The sequence below is a fragment of the Malurus melanocephalus genome, unplaced genomic scaffold (genome assembly GCF_030028575.1).
Source record: "Malurus melanocephalus ecotype Western Australia unplaced genomic scaffold, MMel_1.1 scaffold_106, whole genome shotgun sequence".
Classification (NCBI taxonomy): domain Eukaryota; kingdom Metazoa; phylum Chordata; class Aves; order Passeriformes; family Maluridae; genus Malurus; species Malurus melanocephalus.
Window position 1 is genome coordinate 1,064,565 of NW_026623338.1, and position 20,314 is coordinate 1,084,878.

Consider the following 20,314-nt stretch of genomic DNA (forward strand, 5'->3'; position numbering starts at 1 on the left):
GGCACCCATAACATCTCTGGACAACCTGTTCCAGTGCCTTATCACTTTCTTCTCAGTAAAGAATTTTTTCCTAATACTTACTCTAAACCTACTTTCTTTTGGTTTGAAGCCATTCTCCCTGTACTATCCCTACATGGTCTTTTAAATTGTCTCTCTTCATCTTTCTTGTATTTTTCCTTCAGRTACTAGAAGGTCACAGTTAGGTCACCGTGAAGCCTTCTCTTTTCCAGGCTGAACAATCCCAACTCTCTCAACCTTTCCTCACAGGAGAGGTGCTCCATCCCTCTGTTCATCTTGGTGGCCTCCTCTGGACTTGCTCCAAAAGGTCAATATCCCTCCTACATTGAGGACCCAGAGCTGGATGGGATTTCACCAGAGCAGAGGGGAAAATCATCTCTTTCAGTCTGGTGGCCARGATTTGTGCCCTACTGAGGGATTTTGTCACCAGACAATCACATCGTGGTCCTGATGTCATCTGCTGTTTCTGTGTATCTTCCCCACCCGCCTCCTGGTGAGCAGCCTTCTGGTGAGTGGTTCCCCCAAAACCACTGCTCACAGCACAGGCCACACTATGCTTTCAAAGATCTTCTCCTTTCTCCCTCCTTTTGTCTTTCTTTTTCACTTAAAACAAAGGAAAATAGACTAGTGYCCCAAAATTTGTCTAGCAATAAAAAAGCCAAAMCCCAACCAACTATASTGTTCCTACAATTTTTTCTTTCTKTTTCTGTAGAAGGCTCTTGGTAGGGAAGAGTTTGGTTTTTACAGTATATTTTTCCTGATGTATCTGGTGTATGGGGTGCCAGTGAAGACTGAATATTTTTGCTGTTTCTGCACCAACAAACCTTAGATAATGGAAATATGATTGATAAAACACAATATGCAATTCACCAAGCAACAACTTCAGGAAGACATGCAGTTTACATTTTTCCCAGCAGATGTGGCTGTTGGACCAGAAAAGGCTCAAGGTCAGTTCAGGTAGATTAGGGAGGACTGGAGATTGGGAGACCCCCTTTTTCTGCCGTGGACATGCAGCACTAAGYAACTGTGCTGAGACACAGGCTTCTGAGTGAATCTGACTCCAAACAAAAAAACCCAACACCCTAACCAAAATCACAACSTCCCTCAATCATGTGATTAAATGGGTTATTGCGTGTTAGAATTTTTAGTATTTTTTATAAATAGTTACAGTGTTTGCCTCCCTGTTGATAAATGTGAGGTTRTTGAATATTATGTAAAATAGCACACTTGTTGATGTTGCTAAGATGTCTGTAGATGATAAAAGTTATTGATGCTGTAGAAAGAAAATGTGAGTTCAGTGCCATATTGACTGCAATATTGGGAAACCCCTGATTTCCATCTCCCCATGGTTACAGGACAGGTCAGTTTTCATCATTAATTTACAATGTTAAGCATTTATTCAGAAGTGTCTGTGTATGCAGAAGGCAGATTCCTAGGTCCACAGGGAAATTTCTGGTTTCCTTGTACTGGCCCAAGTGGCTCTATATCAGATGTTCCTAATTCCTGGTGGGTCTTGGCRGGGAAAGGACTACGTGAAGGCTCTTCTGTATTTATGCTGAGTACCATCCTCTCCCTCAATAGCCCTGAAATGTCAAATGTGGAAAGGTCTCCACTTAATGACATTTCCAGTTGTGCAAGAAGCCTGTTAAGAAGCATTCATGCTGTATCCATCAAGGAGRGGAGGTCATGGCTGTTCAACAGTTTTACTAGAAAACAAGTGATTTGAAAGACTGAGCAAGGGTGAGCTGATAGTAAATAGTGCTTAATGAGGTACTTGGATGTGCCTCCCAAGATGATCTCTAGGTCGTGYTGTCAGAGATTTGCACTCTGGCTCTACGAAGACCTTTTTGCCTACTGCTTGCGAAGCCAAGATTGCCACATGCGAGTTATGTGCAGTGACCTTCATGCCATCTCCTGCTATCACMGGCTCCATGTCAGCCACTCATTTAGGAACGCTTGTAGGCTTTCAGCGCTGTTATGGGGGYAGTTTCTAGTTTGTACTTTCAAGATCAGGTGAGCACTAAAGCCTGGCAGCTTGATCAGAGGGTTGTACTCAGGGACCTCTGAAAGCGTGACAGAAATGGGTCAGTGACCAGAGCACAAGCAAAGGGTCACAGCAGGGAGTTTGTCCTGGCTTTGCATTGCTACGTGAACACTATCCCAGACAGTATTATGTGCAGTAGTCTGAAAATATTCTTACTGAAGCTGGGAATATTCCTACTGATTTCAAGGAAATTTTTAAACGAAAAGGAAATATTAATTTATTCTCATTAAAATTAATGAGGTATGAGGTACAAATGTTTCCTTGTCTGTTTTGAATGAAGTTCTTCTGAAGACAGCAGTTTTAGCCCTTTGCACACTGTGAACCTTTCAAAGATCTCTGCCAAATATAAGATGTAAAACTAAAACTGTTTTTCCTTCCACTTTCAAGCGGGTTTTGTAAGGTCTTTACCTTGTGTTGAAAATGACAAGTCATTTTAGAAGAGCAGCATCTGGTGTGAAACAACTGCCAATTTAATATTTTTTTAATATATTTGGATACAGATAATAAAATAKTTTTAAAGGGAAAAATATACCAGGAGTAGTAGGTATATCTTTTGCATAAAATTGAATGTTCAGTATGTGAAATGCTTCTGTAGCAGTTTCAATGATAATGTAGGAAGCGGTGTTTAACATTGTTATTTGAAAACCCTGCAATTTCATTGCACTTTGTTGTGAAATATTGAAAGTAGGAAAAGGATCCTCTTCATYCTCATACTTGCAAATGACCTGATGAAATGTACAATCAGAGCACTTAGTATAAATAAGTGAGGTATAAATTTATTCCTCTTCACTTTTACAGTAGCAATGGTTTGAATGAGATAAACCAGTAATACTGAGTTTGTCATGCAGCACTTTCTTAAGTTACCAAATCGAATCAAACATTTCTAAAATGCACACTTATTGTTACGTTCAAAGACAGATGCTTTCCTTTAATTATTTGTATCTGGATGAYTTTCCCTTTGGAGGCAGTGTTCCTTAGGAAAAATCATATTGAACTGGAACCTGTGTGATATAAACTTTCAGACTATCAATGTATATTGGGAGCCCATGCTGGAGTGTTCCTGTAGACTAAGGTTGCTCTTTGTCTTGTAGGATCAGCCCTAAATGCCTAAATTAATCTCCAAGAGCCCAATTTAAGAACCAAAATTTGTAAATATTGGATCTRTCTTGCCTATAATCCTTGGCTCTGTGAGAGCTAGACTAAAGCTCTGAATCCAAATACTACTAGCTTCAAAATAGTTACTCATAGACTGGGATATAATTCTGTCAGTAACATGTTATCCTCTTGACGCACAGGAATTAGTTTTACATATGTTTATTACCTTAGAAACAGACAGAAGAAATTAGAAACAGAAGAAATTGTGCAGGGAACAACTTTCCTTATCTAAGTAAAAAAATAAATATATCTGTTACCTAAACATGTATTTATCAGTGCTGACGCCCTTTGGCCTTACTCCAGTGAACTTCTCTCACTGACATCAATGGGAGAAAGATGAACTCTGCATAGGAAACCTAGGAATATTTTTTCTTCAYCATCCATCCATCTATTTTGGGATGTGTTAAATGCCTGTTCTCTGTTGTAACATTAACATCACTATGTGGAAACTCGGGTGGTTAAAATAAATCAGTGAAATGCAATATACATGACTTCACATGGAACTGCATGTACATTGTTGAGCCCAAGTGTCCTGTGCCCGCTCTGCCATGCCAGCCCAACAGCCAGGTACCCCATTGTGTCCCTCAGAAGTGGGGTGCAAACAAGGCAGGCATGAACTGTGTGCTGCCAATGTGTCCAGAGCTTTTGTCCTTCCTGAGCTAGCAAAATACTTTTTYGGTTGACATTTAATGGCAGTAAAATTGATACTTTCACCAGACTCAACTTATGGGGATTATAACATCTGTAGTATTTCACCAAGCTTTTTATTAGGATCGTTTGCATTTGGGCTTGAWTGAGTGTTTGCTGAAGGCAATGAAAATTATATTGATGATGTGTGATATCCTGATTTGTGAGGCAACTGTCTCTCCTTAGCTTTTGCAAGTTTGGGCTACAGGCTTTCAACTAACCTGGACCATGTTTCTGACCTTAGTAGAGACCCTTCTGATTTGTGCTGAATTAGCACTTTCTCAAAGCAATTTTATTTTTATTTTTAATGGAAAAAAATGAAAGGGATAAGCTCAGTCTTTATTGACTGGAGTGTTTTCTTCCCACAGGGAAATTGATGTGAGACTTGGATGAGATGCTGAGTGGCCAGTCCTGCCTTGGGGTACCCTCCAAACTGTGGGAGCCTGGCCTGCTTCACAGAACAGTCCTGTGCCTCGACACTGATTTATCATCCACCATGACCACAAACACATGGGTGAGAAAGGGATACCCATGGCTGCTACCTTCTCTGCCCCTCTGGCTTCAGATAAATCAGCAAGCTTGGAGCATGACTGCCCCATGAAGAAGGAGAAACAACTGCATTGCTCTGCTCAACACACGGCAGCTTGCTCCTCAAAACATTGATCTTCAAGGCCACACATGATGAAAGGAGTGCGAGACATTCCCTGGAATTAGCTGTTCCCTCTTTCTCTTTCCTGCTTAAGAGGTAAGAGCTGCACAAACTCTCTAACAGTCACCTAACAGAGAATACAATGACTAATCTGTCATCAAAGTATTTAGGGATGATGATGATATCTAGATTTGTTTTCAATGTTTTTTCTTTTATTTTACTGTGATGTTTATACAAAATCCATAAATCATAGGTATATGATAAGAAACAGGTTGTAGTTGCTGGTTATTCTTGTCCAGATGCACAGAAATGCCCTGATGGTTACTTTCCAATGACAACCAGCTCAGGGCTTAACATTTTTCAGTTGCACTGCCAGCTTTCAAGGTTGCACATAGATACTGAATGAAACAGAGCCCACTGGTTATTTTTAGAGAGGCTCTAAACAAGAAGTAAATCCCTGGAGCACTGCTGCCAGAGATGCATAAAGTTCAAACCCAAATTAAAACTGCCTATCTTTGGCCTAAATTCCAATTTGAACTTGAGGAAAACTGTGATCTGTAACTTGAACTTTACGACAAAAACTCCTTTGCAATTAGCTTGTAATACCTGAGAATACATAAACATGGTACAAACACTTGAAAAATAGAACTCAAAAAAYAATGTGAACATTTATCCAAAAATGTAGTGCCTGGTCTTGTGAGATACTGTTGTATGACTTTAGGTTTGGGTAGCTACAYTGGAATTTGGAGAGTCTAATTTTTTGTGATTCCTGGTTTCAACACATCTTTGTAAGATCAAGTCTTACAATGTAATTGTAAATTTTGGGAGCAGGAGGGGAAACATGCTTATTTACTGATCCCTTTAATAATGACCTGTGATGCTCAGGTCTTGGTTTAGCAATAACCATGACACAACATGAAGTAGAGCCCTTTTCAACAGCATATTTATGCAAAGTAGTGCAACTGAAGYATGTTCTTGATTTCTCTGCTGAATCAGAGCCTGTATCTTCCTGCCAAGGCAGGGATCTAATACCACTCCTAAATGCACTAGTAATTCTAGAAGCCCTAATGAAAGTCAAGATAATGCCACAGATTTTATAAATAAGGGTCTTTATTTAGAATACTGTTGAAAACATTCTTGGCAACCACATAGTATAAATATATAAAGTTAAAATTTGACACAACAAACCAAGCAATATTAAATACTTTAAAATTTGTCCCCTTTTTGTTTGAAGTTTTGCTTTTGTTTCTTTTTTTAAAAAATTTATTTATTTTGCTCTTTTTTTCCCCTTTTTTTTTTCCGCAAAGCAACTCTTATTTACAATTATACAAAAGTTTTATAAAAAATGGTCCACAACCTTATTTTGGCCAGAACAGGAGTACTAGGAAGGAAATATCATGCCATTACTGCTGTAGATTTCTATTTTCCTCCACATTCAAGGTTCCTATTCCCCACAGCCCAGATTAAACATTGGCCATTTCATGGAGTACAATTTTATCTCTAGACTTATTAAATAACTTCAGTTTAGCAACCAATAAATAACTATGTGTATTTTGAAGTGATATAGGTTTGAAAAGTTATATATTTGAAGGAATTTTCAGTGATACKTTAAAACTGGAACAAGTCTTAAGAAGTCTTATCAACCTTAGAAAGCAGGTCTTGATTGTGGCCAAACGAAGCAAGTTGTTTTCAGTGCAGTCCAGCTGGAGGGGTCCTTATAGCACTTGGTAGATGGGGTTGCTGCTGCTGKTATCCTGGGGAAGTGGGGTGCAGTTGGTGGGGGAAGGAATTTGGGCTCCACTATCATTCAGACTCACTCCTTCTGGAGGGGAGCAGGGACTCCCTTCAGCAACAGTTTCCACTGGAGGCAGTACAGGGCATGTGGAATTATCTGTGGAAATCCTCTCTACAATGCTTGAGAGGCAATCGAGACTGGAAACAACAGAACTCTTCCCATGCTTTGGATCTAAAAAAGATCAAAAGGTGCTCAGATTATCCAGTGGGTACTTAACATCAATAGGCAGTAGACATTTGTGAGCATGTGAAGACTCAGAGGGGATGAATGTTGGTATTGGACACAAATTATCAGAAAACAGATTGTAATTGCAAAATGGAAGAGAGGCCCAACCACAGTGTGCTGCTCTGGGGGCAGGGAGGATCCTAGGCTTCACTGAGTCTATAGAAARGGAAGAGCAGATTTGAAATCACTCATGAAGAGTCTTCATGTAAAATATGGTTAACTGCTGAAAATAAGTGGCAGAGAACATACTGCTATCCAAATGTTRTATTTATCAAATAGGAAATGCAGCTTTAACCATCCCCGTGTTTGCAAATACACCTGGGGGAAATCCACCATCTCTACCAGCAGCAATGGTTTGCTGGCTGGAAAGGCAGGCTCCTCTCTCAGCCCAGCGGGGCACAGAGCGTGCACAGGGAAGGTGCTGCAGTGCCTGCCTCTGTCTCAGTGTTTCACACTGCTGTTAGGGCATGTACTCACCATTTGGGGACTCTGTGTAGTAGCTGCTGTCATAGCTGTTCCTTCTGCGAGAGCTGCAAGGAGGCCCGCTGTACTCCATCTGGGAAGGACAGAAATCCAAGTGAGGTCAGGGCTCTTACCCAAATCCCAGTAACCATCTAAATTCSTATTTGTCTCTAGTCTGTCCCACAATTCCAGTCCTAGCTGAAATGCCATCAGGTTGTCGATTCTTTGAGTGAAGAAGAACATAATTTGGCTAGAAGGGGATCTAGCCCAGAATATTTTATGTGGCACAGCTGTTCCAYGGGAAAGTTACCACTATTGCATCGAATGCTGCAATTTTACAGAGGAGATGAGAATTTCCAGCATTCTGATCAGATACAGACCTATATCTTTAGTTTACAACAAGGAGACKGAAAGGGGAAGGACAGCTTTTTAAATTAGTGTTTGAAGATTTTTCTAATCATGAATTCCTCTTTAACAGCCTGTCTACCTTTGTCCCTTTGTATTTCCTTCAGTTTCTCTTCCCATTTCAATTTCATATAGAAAATGCTCCAGAACACTGACTAATATATTTGTTTCCARTACATTAATCCACAGTGAAATTCCTCTATTAAAAAAGGCTGTATCTTGAAGAGGAATCATTTGTGTAAGTCTCTCCAATCTGTCAACTCTCTTATAATCACAGATACTCAACCCACCAGAGCACAAAAAGCARTCTCTGGTCTGAACATGCTGTTCATGGCCATCCAGAGAGCTGTCCTTGACTCTGGTCACCACAGTCCACCAGCCCAGAGTCAGAGGCTGAACCTACAGCCCCAGCCAAAAGATGTGGGGGTGAGACACCCTCTCTGGTACCCACCCTTCTCCCATGCCCATAATGTACAAACAGGACTGAAAGCCTGGATTTTCCTTTCTATCACTTGTAAATATCTGCAGAGGGAATGAAGTGAGTGAGAAGAGAAATGGAGAACCTTTTTCTTAAGGGTCGAGAAAAACAATTCTTGTTGCTTAGACCCTCCTCCTGTTGTTATAAGGAATGGCAGAAAACAAAACCCAAACTCTTACCAATTCCCGTGTAATTACGATGTTCTAGGGGGCCCTTCCTCTCTGCTGTCCTTAGAGGATTCAAATGTAATGATACAGCAGAAAACGGAAACAGAGATGCCTCAGGAGCTACGGGAGCATAGGCCGTGCCCCCAGGTACCCATCCCAGGTGCCCATCCTAGGCAACATCCCAAAGTCCTCCCCCAGCAGCTCTCCCCTGGCTCCTCCAGGACATGGGGGGACCTGCCTAACTTTTCATCCCAGGGAACACAGTGTTTAAGAGATTCTTCTTCTTTCCCAGAGATCCAGAGGGGACCCCACCTCCCTTTGCTGCAGGAGCTCAAGTACGAGAAAGGATTTTGTCTTCTGCCTGGGGAGGTACAGAAGGCAGCTGCTATAGGAAAGGCAGGAAGAGGCGACTCGCCCTGCTCGGGTTTGGACCGACAGCGTCCAGGGCACCTTGGTGGCAAGGAGTCCTCCCTGGGGCACTCACCATGCCGTCGGAGCAGTTGGAGCGGGGGCTGGAGGCGTCCGATTCCCCGCTGTAGTGCTCCAACACCGGGTAATAAGCGTCCTCCTGCTCCCGCAGCAGGGCCTGCAGGCTCTCGATGTAGCGGATGGCGTTGCGCAGGATCTCTACCTTGGGCAGGCGCTGGTTGGGGTTGGTGGAGGTGCAGCGCTTGAGGGTCTCGAAGGCTTCGTTGACCTTGCTGAGCCGCCGGCGCTCCCTCATGGTGGCGGCCTTACGGCGGTCGGCGTTGGTGGTCTTCCTCTTGCACGCCTTGCAGGCCCAGAGCAGGCAGCGGCCGGCCTGGTGGTGCCCGCTGGGCGCCCGGACGTGCTCCTCCTCGTGCCCGTGGTGGTGCCCGTGGTGGTGCGGGTGCTCCTCGGGCTTCAGCAGACCCCCGACGTGCACCAGCCGGGGGTCCAGGTCCTCGAAGAAGTGCATGTCCGACGTGTTGAAGCACGGGTCATCGTAGAAATCGTCGGCGGCTGTGAAGGAGCAGAGGGAGCCCTCCGTCATCTCCATGGGGCCCAGTAAGTCCATGGGCGCGGCGGAGGGGACAGCGAGGGACAACGGAGGAGCCTTGGACCGGGCTGCCGTGCGGCCGGGCGGGTGCGCGGAGCCGAGACCCTCGCAGCCTCTCTCAGGCGAGGCCACCAGCGCTGGCTGCTGCCCCGACCCCTCCCCAGCCGCGCCGGTCCGGGAGCGCCACTCGGGGCCGTATTTATGGCTGAGCCCCCCGGCGCGGCGGGTCGYGGCGGGGCGGGTCGGGGGGCGCGGCCGGGCGGGTCGGGGGCCGGGGCGGCGGGGGGGCGCAGTGTCCCGCCGGGGCAGGGGCAGCGGCAGCCAGGGCGCTCGCGTGTGCTCAGGGCTACATTCCCCCCCTTTCCTTTTTCCTCGCTCAGCAGCCCGCCCTGCCGGCGCGCCAGGGAGAGCGGTCGCCCCGATGCCCGAAGGTGCCGGCGCCGCCGGCCGCTCGCCCGGGGGGACAGCGGTGCGCCCCGCTGTAYCGGCACACGCCGGCGGGGCGCACACCGGCGGCGGCTCCGCTGGTTCCTCGCAACGAAAAAGCCCCCAGCCCCGGGACGCGTCTCTCCGCGGCGGCCGCGGCTCTGCGGCCACAGGGGTAATTCCTGCGGGGGCGTTCGTGGGGCGGGCGGCGCCAGGGGACACCGCGGAGAGCCGGGAGGTGCGGAGAGGACGAGGAGTGGGGACACCGCGGAGAGCCGGGAGGTGCGGGGAGCGGGGACACCGCGGGGAGCGGCGGAGACGGGCAGCGGCGGGCCAGGAGCGCCTGCAGGGGGCGGTGTGGGTCTGTCCYCGAGGGATGAGACAATGCCGTGCTCTGCATTGGATGGGACAAGAGGCTRACAGAATCCGAAAAGGTAAAAAACACCCATAAGTGATCAATCCCCGGTGCCTAGGACTTCTCAGAAGGGTTGTCATTATGGTGGCTTCTTTTGTTGTTACATTATTCGTTTTTTGGCAAAAATGCCTAGTCTGCAGTCCCCATTTTCTGCTTATCTAAATATCTTTGAATACAGACCGAGATAAGAACTGTAAGTCATATTCTGTCAGTATCCCTAAAAAGACGGAAGTTTTATTTAAAGATAAAACTATGTTTTGGACTCTATACAAACTCATTCTTTCACTGCACCCAATGCTGAAAAGCAATATGTMCCAAGGAGGTTAGCTACTGACCACCCCTGCACATTTGGAAATGTTTCTCCCAGCTGTTCTGAGAGGCAGAGTGGAGACATTTCACTTTTACAGAAGTCCTTTGAACCAGAAGGAATAAAGATATTTGGTTTTAAATCTTTATTGACAGCTAACAAAGTAAAAATAATTTGTACTCAAAATAGTTCAAGGTACGCAATAGCATAAAATAAATATAAATGAGAAAGAGTTTTATACTGTAATAACTGAACATGTGAAATGGGATACCAAGGCTTTGTGCTGGCAGTGTGACCCACTCAACACACTTAAATTCCCTCCAGGCCATTGGCTTAATTTTTGGAAAAGATCATTGTACCTAACGTTCAGTCAGTATTGTAGCCTATTCATCTTCGTGTGTTTGTAGCTTATATGTGACCCCAGGAAAAGACACTCAGTGACTTGAGTGCATAGGGGTTACCTTGAGCGAAGTGGTAACAAATGGTGGGGCTTGGACAAGCACTGTAGGGAGTTTGAGTGTGGGCTCAAGTGCATGAATTCATCCAAGTGAAAAGGTCAGGAGAAGGCTGTGACCAGACAGTGAAATCCACACAGTGATCTTCCGSTGAAGGTGCCCTTGAGGACACCTTCCTTTGAGTTTGGACATGCTGATTTCCAGAGGTCYCTTCCAGCCCTAACAATTCTKTGATTCTATGATTCCCTGCTGCTGCTGCCAGAACTAATGCCCAYTTTCCAGTGTAATTCCCAAAGATAGGTTTGGCTACAAAGACATYGCCTTGTACAGTGGGGCCTGAAAAAATGTCCTTGCAAAARGAACAAACCCTGAGGTGGCTCTTCTCAGTTTTGTGTGGCCACAGTGGAGAGGATGAAGGACAGAATGATCTCCACTCAGAGACTTTGAAGGGCATTCCTCACTTTGAGAGCAGGCAAGCATAGGTAGTACTTATGGCAAGCATTTACAAGGRTTTAATTGTTAAACCCCATTTGGAAGCCTCTGTAGCTTTAACTCCTAATTTCAGTAAAGATTAGGTCTCTCCTAACKTCCGGTTCGGATGCTGTGTTTAGGCTACTGGTGCTGCAGTAGCTATTCAGAGGTGTGTGTTTGGACTGTTCAGGCACCGCTTTGGAAGTACAGAGAGTGTGGATCAACAAGCATTCAGCAGAGAAAGAAAAGTTACAAAGTTTCTGTAAGAGCTGTTGCCCTTTTACCTGTTCTACAATCATCCTTGATCTATTTTTTTTTTCAGGATGTGATTGAAAAGGAAGCTGGGAAGGCAGAAGCAGATTGTACTTCCTGTGTTGAGAAGCATGGACAGACKCATACACAACTGACAGGTATTGTTAATTAATCTGAGACCATAGTCACAAGCATATGTGTTGTCTCAGCAGAAGCAGCATGTGGATAAGAAAAGCTTATTATTTACAGTAATTGATTTATCTTTTCTTTTTCAGAGGCTAGAGACTGGRAAAACAGCTGATTGTGAGTTTATCTAAAATTGACAGAATTGTCTTTTCAGGCAGTGGGCCCAAAATGTGTTCTGGCAAAGGAAAAGGGAGAGAGAAAGACTTAAATTCTGAGCGTGTGGATTCATTTGGTTAGGAGATGAGCATGAGAAGTCTGAGAAACAGACATGGCAGTATTTCATGGAAAAAAGAAGAAGCAAGTAGGTCTTACTCTGAAAAAATTGGGTTCTTCGTTATGTTGGAATKTAAGGTAAAAGTTTAAGTGCTGGAAACCATGGAGGAGGCTGTAACTGTTTCAAAAGGTCTTCAACTTTTAAAAGCAGGTTGTTGTATGAGTAGGTCAAACATTACCAGCACTACATGAAGTAGTTTCTATGGCACTAGTTTATAATTCAGTTAGTAGCTTTTCTCTGCTCACAATTATTGGGCTGTATTTTAATACTGAGAGGGACAGATTCCATTGCTCTTCTTCATGTTGAGTTGCAGTCAGTGGAACTAATTGTTGAATAAGGTATGCTCAGTATGGGGATGGGTGATGGAATCTAGCCCAGATGGAACTATCTTTTAAACTCCTGCTGTATTAGAGAGCAGTAATCTCAACACAGGCAAATACAGCATGTTGCTAAACGTGCTTTGAGCCATTCCTGTGGCACATTGCAGTATTTTGATAGATTAATACAGGGGTTGTTTTAAAATAGTTGTATTCGCCCCACCCCAGAGTTGAACCAGATTCACAGAAAGATTGGGAAAGCATATGCATTGTCCCACATTACAACACCAACAGAAGGTGGGTGGCCTTTGCAGAAATTGCTACTTAACTGCACGTGTGTATAAACATCGGTTTACTGAAAGTGTTTCATTGTGCAGTGTTTTTACACTAATGCAGTTTTCTGGCATTTATTTTCACTCTGTGGCATACTCTTCCATTGTACAAAACCTCCTCAGATGTAGAAAAATACTGGTGCAGTTTAGTAAACATATGCAAAATCTCTGGGAGAAGAATACCAGCCTCGGTGGTGAATTGAGGAATACAGTGGAGATGCAAACATAGCAGTGAATTTATTTTCAAGCAAAATAGGAGTATCACCAAAAGCATTACATGAAAGTGTGAGGCAGTCTTCAATGAATCAAACCCCAACTGCTTAAAAGATTGATAAAATGACAAAAAGCCCCTAACTGCAGGCAGCTGATCTAGCCAGTTGCTCTTCTTAGGTGACCGTGGGAGCCAGAGTACAGAAAGAAAGGCATTCCTGTAGGAGATGAATGAGAGGAATTTGGACACCTCTGGACTGTAACCAAGCTGGCTAACACTGCCCTAATTGAAAGAAAAACTAATGAGTGGCCATTCTCTCTGTTGCAATTCTAGTTGAGTGTGCTTTTTTTCACTAGGATCTCATGCCCTACTTGGTACCAAATAGGAATATAAGAAATAACTGGAGTGCCACAGTAATACGTTTACTGAGCTAGCTGARATAGGGATCTGTATCATAATTAAAGTGATCATCCTAGGTTAAATCTGGACAGAGCCCTGGGCATCAGAGCGCTGTCTTCAGTGACACTTGCAAAATATGCCTTAGGACCTATAAAGATCTCATCTAATGAGAACTCCTAATTTCTCTCTCATCTGCTTTCTGAGGATGAGAAAAACCAWCTAGGCAATAACTAGAGAAAACCAGCATGTTTTCTTATTCTCATTGTTGAGGAAATATTTGCATCCTTCATCCTGAACAAGTATACCATTACAATTAGCTGATCAGTAAATTAATTAGACTACTTACTTAAATTGTTACTATGATAGAAAACTTTGTTTTCAAACAAGTCTTTTTAAAAAGAAGTTCATTATGTTACTGTATTTGTTAGTAATTTAAAAATACGTAATAGTAATATAAAATATTCAGTWATATGTAATAAAGGATTTGGATTTTCTACCACATAAAAGTTTCCTTGCACTAAAGGTACAGTGGGTTTTGTTTTAATAAAAATTACATATATTTTTAAAATAATATGCACTAACTAATCCTCTTAATCATTTAAAACAGAGAAGCAGCTTAAGAGCTTTTGGCTTCTAGGAAGAATTGCATAGATAAGCATGCCAATCTAGCTGGCAACCTTATTTAAACCAAATAATGGTATAGGCTAGATTCTGAGCTGCAACTCAGCAGACGACTTGGGGCACAGGGTGTAAAGCAGGAGTGATAGAGCATTGTGTCTCCCGAGTTGTGGTCCCAGCTCCACCCTCTGGACAGCTCTGCCTGAGGAGCTGCTCTGTAGCTGCAGCAGCCTCAGCATTAAAGGCYCTCCCTGCCCTGCTTCACCTTTGCTCCTGTCCCATCGTTACCCAGTGGCAGCATCGTGGTGCAGTGTATGGTTGCATATATTGGCCCTATGCCATTTCTGTGCTGGGAGCATTCTCTCTGGGGTCGCTTTGGACCTTCTGCAGCTCCTGCACACTGCTGGAGAGGTGGRCAGGGGCTGCAGGGATCACTAGACTCTGGCTCTATGCTGGTCCTGAACTCTTTCTGCAAACGGTCCATAAAGTAATCCCCAAGACTATTTCTGCCATCCTGGGAACAGTCGAGCCTGCGAGCATTGGTCAGCAGATCTCCCATCAGCTTGATCTTCCAGATTTTGGGCCCAATAAATTGTTTCTTGATAGTGCTTGCGCTATGAGGGTCTGCATTTTCAACACTCAGGGCGTAAAGCTCTTCAAAATATCGTAGCATAGTTTTCCATTGTACCATTGCTAGTTCCAGGGCTTTCATCAGACCGACTGCATAATCACAGTTTGGTTTCTGAAAACAAAGACAGAGTAGTATTTATTCAGAAGAACAGCTCATTTATAGAGAACAGCTCATTTATAGAGATTTCTGAATAAAGATTCATCAGTGGCTTCCTGCAACTTAACCTGGCTCTCTAAATAAGTTGTTATTAGGATTTTGCAACAACTGCTTCTAGTTTGGAGCATGTGTAGCTTTTTGCAGGCGGTAAACACATACCAAGTGGTAGAATCCAAGCACTTCTTCAAGGAACAAATTTAGATAGCAGGAGCTGTGCCTGAGGAGCCTACTTACATCAGGAAAGCCAATCATAGAATGATTTTGGTTGGAAAGGACCTTAAAAGGACCTTAAAATCATCTTGTCCTAACCCTCTGGGCAGGGACATCCTCCATTAAACCAGGCTGCTCAAAGCCTGTCCAACCTGGCCTTGAACACTTTCAGGGATGGGGCATCCATCACTACTCTGGGCAACYTGTTCCAGTGTCTCACCACCCTCACAGTAAAGAAGTTATTCCTAATATCCAGTCTAAACCTGCCCTCTTTCAGTTAAAAATTGTTGTCCCTCATCCTAACACTGCATTCCCTGGTAAACATTCTCTCCCCATCTTTCCTGTAAGCCCCCTTTAAGTACTGGAACTCCTAAGGTCTGCCTTGATTCAAACTGAGTATATYAAGAAAGATTTTCACGATGGCCTTTTTCTTTTCTACAGCTTAATTGCTATGGTGGACCAAAGAGGAGCATTCTGTATTCACTAATTTGATTGAGGAGAATCAGCCCCTTGGTCTTAAACAAATGAGGTGGGTTATTCTTTTTCCTGAAAATTATGAGTTATTCCTTTGTACTTGTGCAAGCCCAAGGTAGATCTGTAGTTCAAATTGTGTCAAGAGCTGTACTTGGGCAAATCAACTACTGCCCCAATCTAGATGGTTCTCCATCCTTAACACTCTTCTTAGGTGCTAATCATGTTTCAGCTTCTATGTAGGCTCAGTGAGAAGGAGACAGATGGACTATTTCAGCACTGTTTAAGGAGTCATAATTCATTATAGCATACTGGAAACAGCAGTGTCCAGCTGAGTAAAAGAAAAGGGGTACACTGTCCAAATTCTTTTTGGCTAGAAAGCAACCAATGTAGAGTTAAAACTGTATGTCTGTTTCTAGGCTTCACAATCAAGAACAAAACCAGGTACACAAGTATGTTAGGTAAATGATATCTGGAAATCKAATAGTGGGTGAATGCAGAATTCTGAAGTACCAACAATAGAATTCAGTGCGTTAAATGGATCACAGCTGTATGAAAACTCGTTGTCTATTACCCACCTGGATGGTTTTAGAGCAGTAATGGCCTCCTCTTTCTTGCTGATACTTCATCAACGCCTCTGCGGCTTTTCTCTCTTCCAGAGCTTGATGCAGGAAGAACTTCGAAATATTTGGTAGAGCCACATGTGACTGATCAAAATATTCTCCCTAAGCACACAAAACAGGAGTGTTAAGATTTGCCAGAGATGGGACTCACAGAATGTGGCTGTAACAGAACTTCTGGGAGATGCTTCCAGTGGAAGGTTTTTTGTTCACGAAGCACAATCACTTTGGAGACCTTAATCCAAATTTCTACAATAAATGAAGTAAGTAGTTGTATGAAATAAAGAATTTCTAATGTAGTCTACGAGAACTCCTTCTGTCCTTTAATATTGGTCAGGCAACTGTAGCACTGATGCTGCTCTTGCAGTAGCAGTTAAGAGATCTTCAGAATTTTGTATTTATGTGTGGTTAGCATGTGTGTGTTTTGTGTTTTGTGAAGGGCTTTTGTTTTGTTTTTTAAGCATACTTCCAGAACAGGGAACATAAAATTTATCCCTGCAGGCCAGCATTCCAGTCAAAAGTTAAGCTTTCAAAGGTCTGAGAACCATGAGGCACATACCAAAGACAGAACAAGCAAAACTTTGCATCTATTTATCAGCTTTATTGCAGACAATGGTATTCCAAAATAATGGATACTGCTACTGAACTATACACCTTCAATATTATATGTTGTCATTGCCTGGGAAGGCATATCAGGAAGAACATGGATCTGTTGGAGCGAGTCCAGAGGAGGACTCAAAAGTTATCAGAAACAATTTGGTTTGTTAAGTCTGGAAAAGAGAAGGCTTCAGGGTGACCTAATTGTGGCMTTCCCTGAAGGGAGTCAACAAGAAAGATTGAGAGGGACTATTTACAAGAGCACACAGTTTGACAGGACAAGGGGAAATGGCTACGAATTGAAAGAGTAGGTTTAGATTAGGTATGTGGAAAAATCTCATTACTGTGAGTGTGGTGAGACAGTGGCACAGGTTGTCCAGAGAAGCTGTGGATGCACCATCCCTGGAAGAATTCACTGCCAGGCTGGATTGAGCTCTAAGCAACCTGGCCTTGGGAAAGGTCATCTTGCACATGACAGGAGGATGGTCTTTAAGGTCCTTTCCAACCCATTCTATAATTTCTTTAGTATAAGAACCCTAAATCCCCTGCAGGCCTCGTTCTATTCTGTATGGGAAGTAACAACTTTAACCACTGCCATATTYAACCAGGCTAACAGATCTAATAGTTCATATATTTAGAATATTTTATCCATGGTGTGGTTGTCCCATAAAGAGAACATGTAAGAGACAGGGAGCAGAGGAGAGCCACCAGCCCACACAGGTTTGAACACTGGCTCTGCACGGATATTGAGGAGAGKAAGAGGCAGCAGCTGGGACTATACCAAGAACCAAACTSAGGGAGCTACAGCATCTTGATCTGCTGGTGCCCTAAGAGTGCGTGCAAGGTAACACAGCTTCATGTCTCTTGGACACGCTTTGCACCAGACTACACATAGCTGTATCATGCTGTTGGCTGGTAGCCTGCTTAGGAGGGGAAAGCAACAAGTATGTGCATTTCATAAGTTCTTCTGCTTCTGATCGTCTTTCCTGCTTAAATAGGAAATACTTTCATYGCAGCTATCTTGCTGTGTTTAGAAAAAAAATTAAGCGTTAAACACAAAACACAATTTTTTTAGGGCCATCTTGGAATACTTCAAACCTGTGACACAGGTACACACACATGCAACCATAACCCACTAAGAGAAAGCACATATTGGAATGTTTTATTAGAACATTCATTGCAATATTTGCAGAATCCTCCTCAAGTCATTCATTCCTCTTTCTGTTGACAGCATAGCTAAGATTCAGTKTTTTATAACCAGTTCCTCAGTGCAAGTGTGTAGTGCAACTTCAAGTGGAGCCCAGTTTACATATCTGCTTAACTGTTAAGGTAAATATTTTATGTTAATCATCCACTACTTAGGATGTTCACATTCCTAGATTTTATTTATCCATAGTCAATTTCTGAGTTTTCTCCTTCCCATCCAGCTAACAATCACTACAATTTTTTTCTTCCACAGGCTTACTGCATACTTTAACTTTTATTGAACTTACACTTGACACCAAACTCAATTGAAGGATCTTCTGGGCATGCTGAATTAGTTTGCATTGCTTCCCAGTGGATGCTTGGCATCAGAAGGTATGACACTGATAATTCTGATCTCTTTTATTCTGATATCTGTTAAATTATATGTTTGCCTTAACATTTGATGTATAGCCAGATGTAATTTTGGCATGAATGTTACATGGTATCAGCGATAACTTTTATAATTTGTCCAAAATGCATGCCTATGGAGCCTAAGTCATCCGTGAGGTTCACATACTACAGTTAACCACACAAAACTATTTTACAAAGTTTTGGGGAAACCCCACTCAGGGTTATACTCCAAAACTCGTAGCATTCCCTGTTCATGTCCCCTTTCCGCAGGCAAAAGCCCTTTTGTGAATTACCCGGAACACACGAGTGCCCGTTTCAGTGGCCCGCGCGTTCCTCGTTGTTTCCGTGGCCGTGCGGGCGCAGGGGCCGCAGCGCGGATCCGGCAGGAGCGCTGCCGCGGGAGCGTCGAGGAGCCCGGAGAGCCCCCAAACCCCCTGGGTCAGGGCACAGACACCGCTCTGCTGTCCGTGCCCGACTCTAAACCCTCCTCAGGCGGCACCTGCCCCGGGCCCGGCACCTCCTCTCGCCACCGGCGGTGAGTGGCGATGCGGAGCACGGGGGACTCCCGCAGCGTCCCGGCCGCCTGCCGTGCCCTCCCCGCGTCCCGCCGCTTACCAGCGCCTGCAGACAGTAGTGCAGCTCCAGCTGGGCGCCGGTGACGCCGCAGAGCGCCTCCTCCACGGCGGGCGGGAAGCCGTGGCGGACGCGGCTGCCGGGCAGCGGGCGGTGCGCGGGGCACGGGGGCAGCGTCACCCGCGGCCGCTTGGAGCGCGGCTCGGCCATGGCCGGCACCGCCATGGGGCCAMCGCGCCGCCGCCGCGCCGCCTGATATAGCCGGGCACCTGGGACACACCTTGCGCTGCCGCCCGCCTCCGAGGGGGGAGGAGGAGGATGTGGGTGCGGGTGCGGATGCGGGGGGGCTGGCGGGGGAGCCATGGCGTGCGTGGCACAGGGCAGGCGCGGCGGGAGCGCGGCCAGCTCCGGGCGGCCCGGGGTAGCGGCGCGGTGCCGGAGCCCGCAGGTGCCGGTTCGGCCCGTCAGGGAACATCCTAAACATCCTAAAACCCAGTGATTTACCTTAACAGTTGTGTAGCTGGGTTAACTTGGGCTCCGCTTGAAGTCGTGCCGCATGCTTGCACTGAAGAACTGGTTATAAAACACTAAATCTTGGCTATGCTGGTAACAGAAAGAGGAATGAATGACTCGAGGACAAGGATTCTGCAAATATTGCAATGAATGTTCTAATAAAACATTCCAGTATGTGCTTTCTCTTCAGTGGTTTATGATTACAATGTGGACATGTGTCACAGGTTTGGAGTATCCTAGRTTACCCCTAAAAATATAAGAGAAAAACGTTTGTTCTGCGTTTAACATTTCTGCATTTTTTTTTTCCAGAGAAACAGCTGAGATCAAAGTACTTCCTATTTAAGCAGGATATAGAGGAAAGCAGGGAAGACGATCAGAAGGAGAAGAACTTATGAAATGCACATACTTGTTGCTTTTCCCTCCTAGGCAGGCTACAAGCCAACAGCATGATACAGCTATGTGTACTCTGGTGCAAAGCATGTCCAAGAGACAGAAGCTGTGTTACATTGCACATACATGTTCAGGGCACCAACAGAGCAAGATGCTGTAGCTCCCTGAGTTTGGTTCTTGGCATAGTCCCAGCTGCTGCCTCTTACTCTTCTCAACATGGGATCTGTGCAGATCCAGTGTTCAAACCGGTGTAGGCTGGTGGCTCTCCTCTGCTCCCTGTCCCTGCTGCTCTTTATGGAACAGCCATACCATAGATAAAATCCTTCTAATGTAAGAGCTGAGCCTTTTTCTGAGCAGYCACATTCTGCACCTCCAGTTCCAGCAGCAGGCTGGACCGAAGTGAGAGCACACAGGCAGAGAAAATCCTGAGGAGTCAGTGAGCTCTGAAAAGTCGTGGGAATTTAGCTGTGTGTCTTGGCTACAGGGTAAAATCTTTAGCTTTTAGGTTTAGTGCTAAACTGTTGGTGGTGAACTATGCAGGTTAAACCATCTCCAGTATTTTAGTAATAACTAATAATTCCCAGCTTATACAGTAACTTCAAAATATATATTACTGGGTTTTTCAACTTCTACCAAATGGGTGGAGCTTGGCATTTCTTGGGCATTTCTTTACCTGTAATAGATTCAAACCAGTGGAGTTGAAGTATGAGTAATCTCAACACCCTTCGAAGTCAATAATTTTCTGTTCAGTGACTTTGTTTAGTAAGCTCAATGTTATGTGCTGTTTT

At 44.5% G+C, this 20,314-nt stretch overlaps 2 protein-coding genes and 1 long non-coding RNA gene across 3 annotated transcripts; 1 reads left to right on the forward strand and 2 right to left on the reverse strand.

Moving 5' to 3' along the window:
* Positions 1-5,739: 5,739 nt before the first annotated feature.
* Positions 5,740-9,124, reverse strand: MYOD1 (myogenic differentiation 1). Its single transcript, XM_057369298.1, has 3 exons — positions 8,570-9,124; positions 7,051-7,129; positions 5,740-6,519 (listed from the first exon to the last, which is right to left on the reverse strand). The coding sequence occupies exons 1-3, from the start codon at positions 9,122-9,124 to the stop codon at positions 6,269-6,271; spliced, it is 885 nt and encodes a 294-aa protein (XP_057225281.1). The 3' UTR covers positions 5,740-6,268.
* Positions 9,125-12,747: 3,623 nt separating this feature from the next.
* Positions 12,748-18,839, reverse strand: LOC130575404 (ferritin light chain-like). Its single transcript, XM_057369279.1, has 3 exons — positions 18,666-18,839; positions 15,816-15,962; positions 12,748-14,511 (listed from the first exon to the last, which is right to left on the reverse strand). Exons 1-3 carry the CDS (start codon positions 18,831-18,833, stop codon positions 14,008-14,010), a joined length of 819 nt encoding a protein of 272 aa, XP_057225262.1. The 5' UTR covers positions 18,834-18,839; the 3' UTR covers positions 12,748-14,007.
* On the forward strand, positions 15,185-17,778 carry LOC130575405 (uncharacterized). Its single transcript, XR_008965560.1, has 3 exons — positions 15,185-15,295; positions 15,897-16,120; positions 17,686-17,778. It is a non-coding gene; the product is annotated as an uncharacterized LOC130575405 (long non-coding RNA).
* Positions 18,840-20,314: the final 1,475 nt, after the last annotated feature.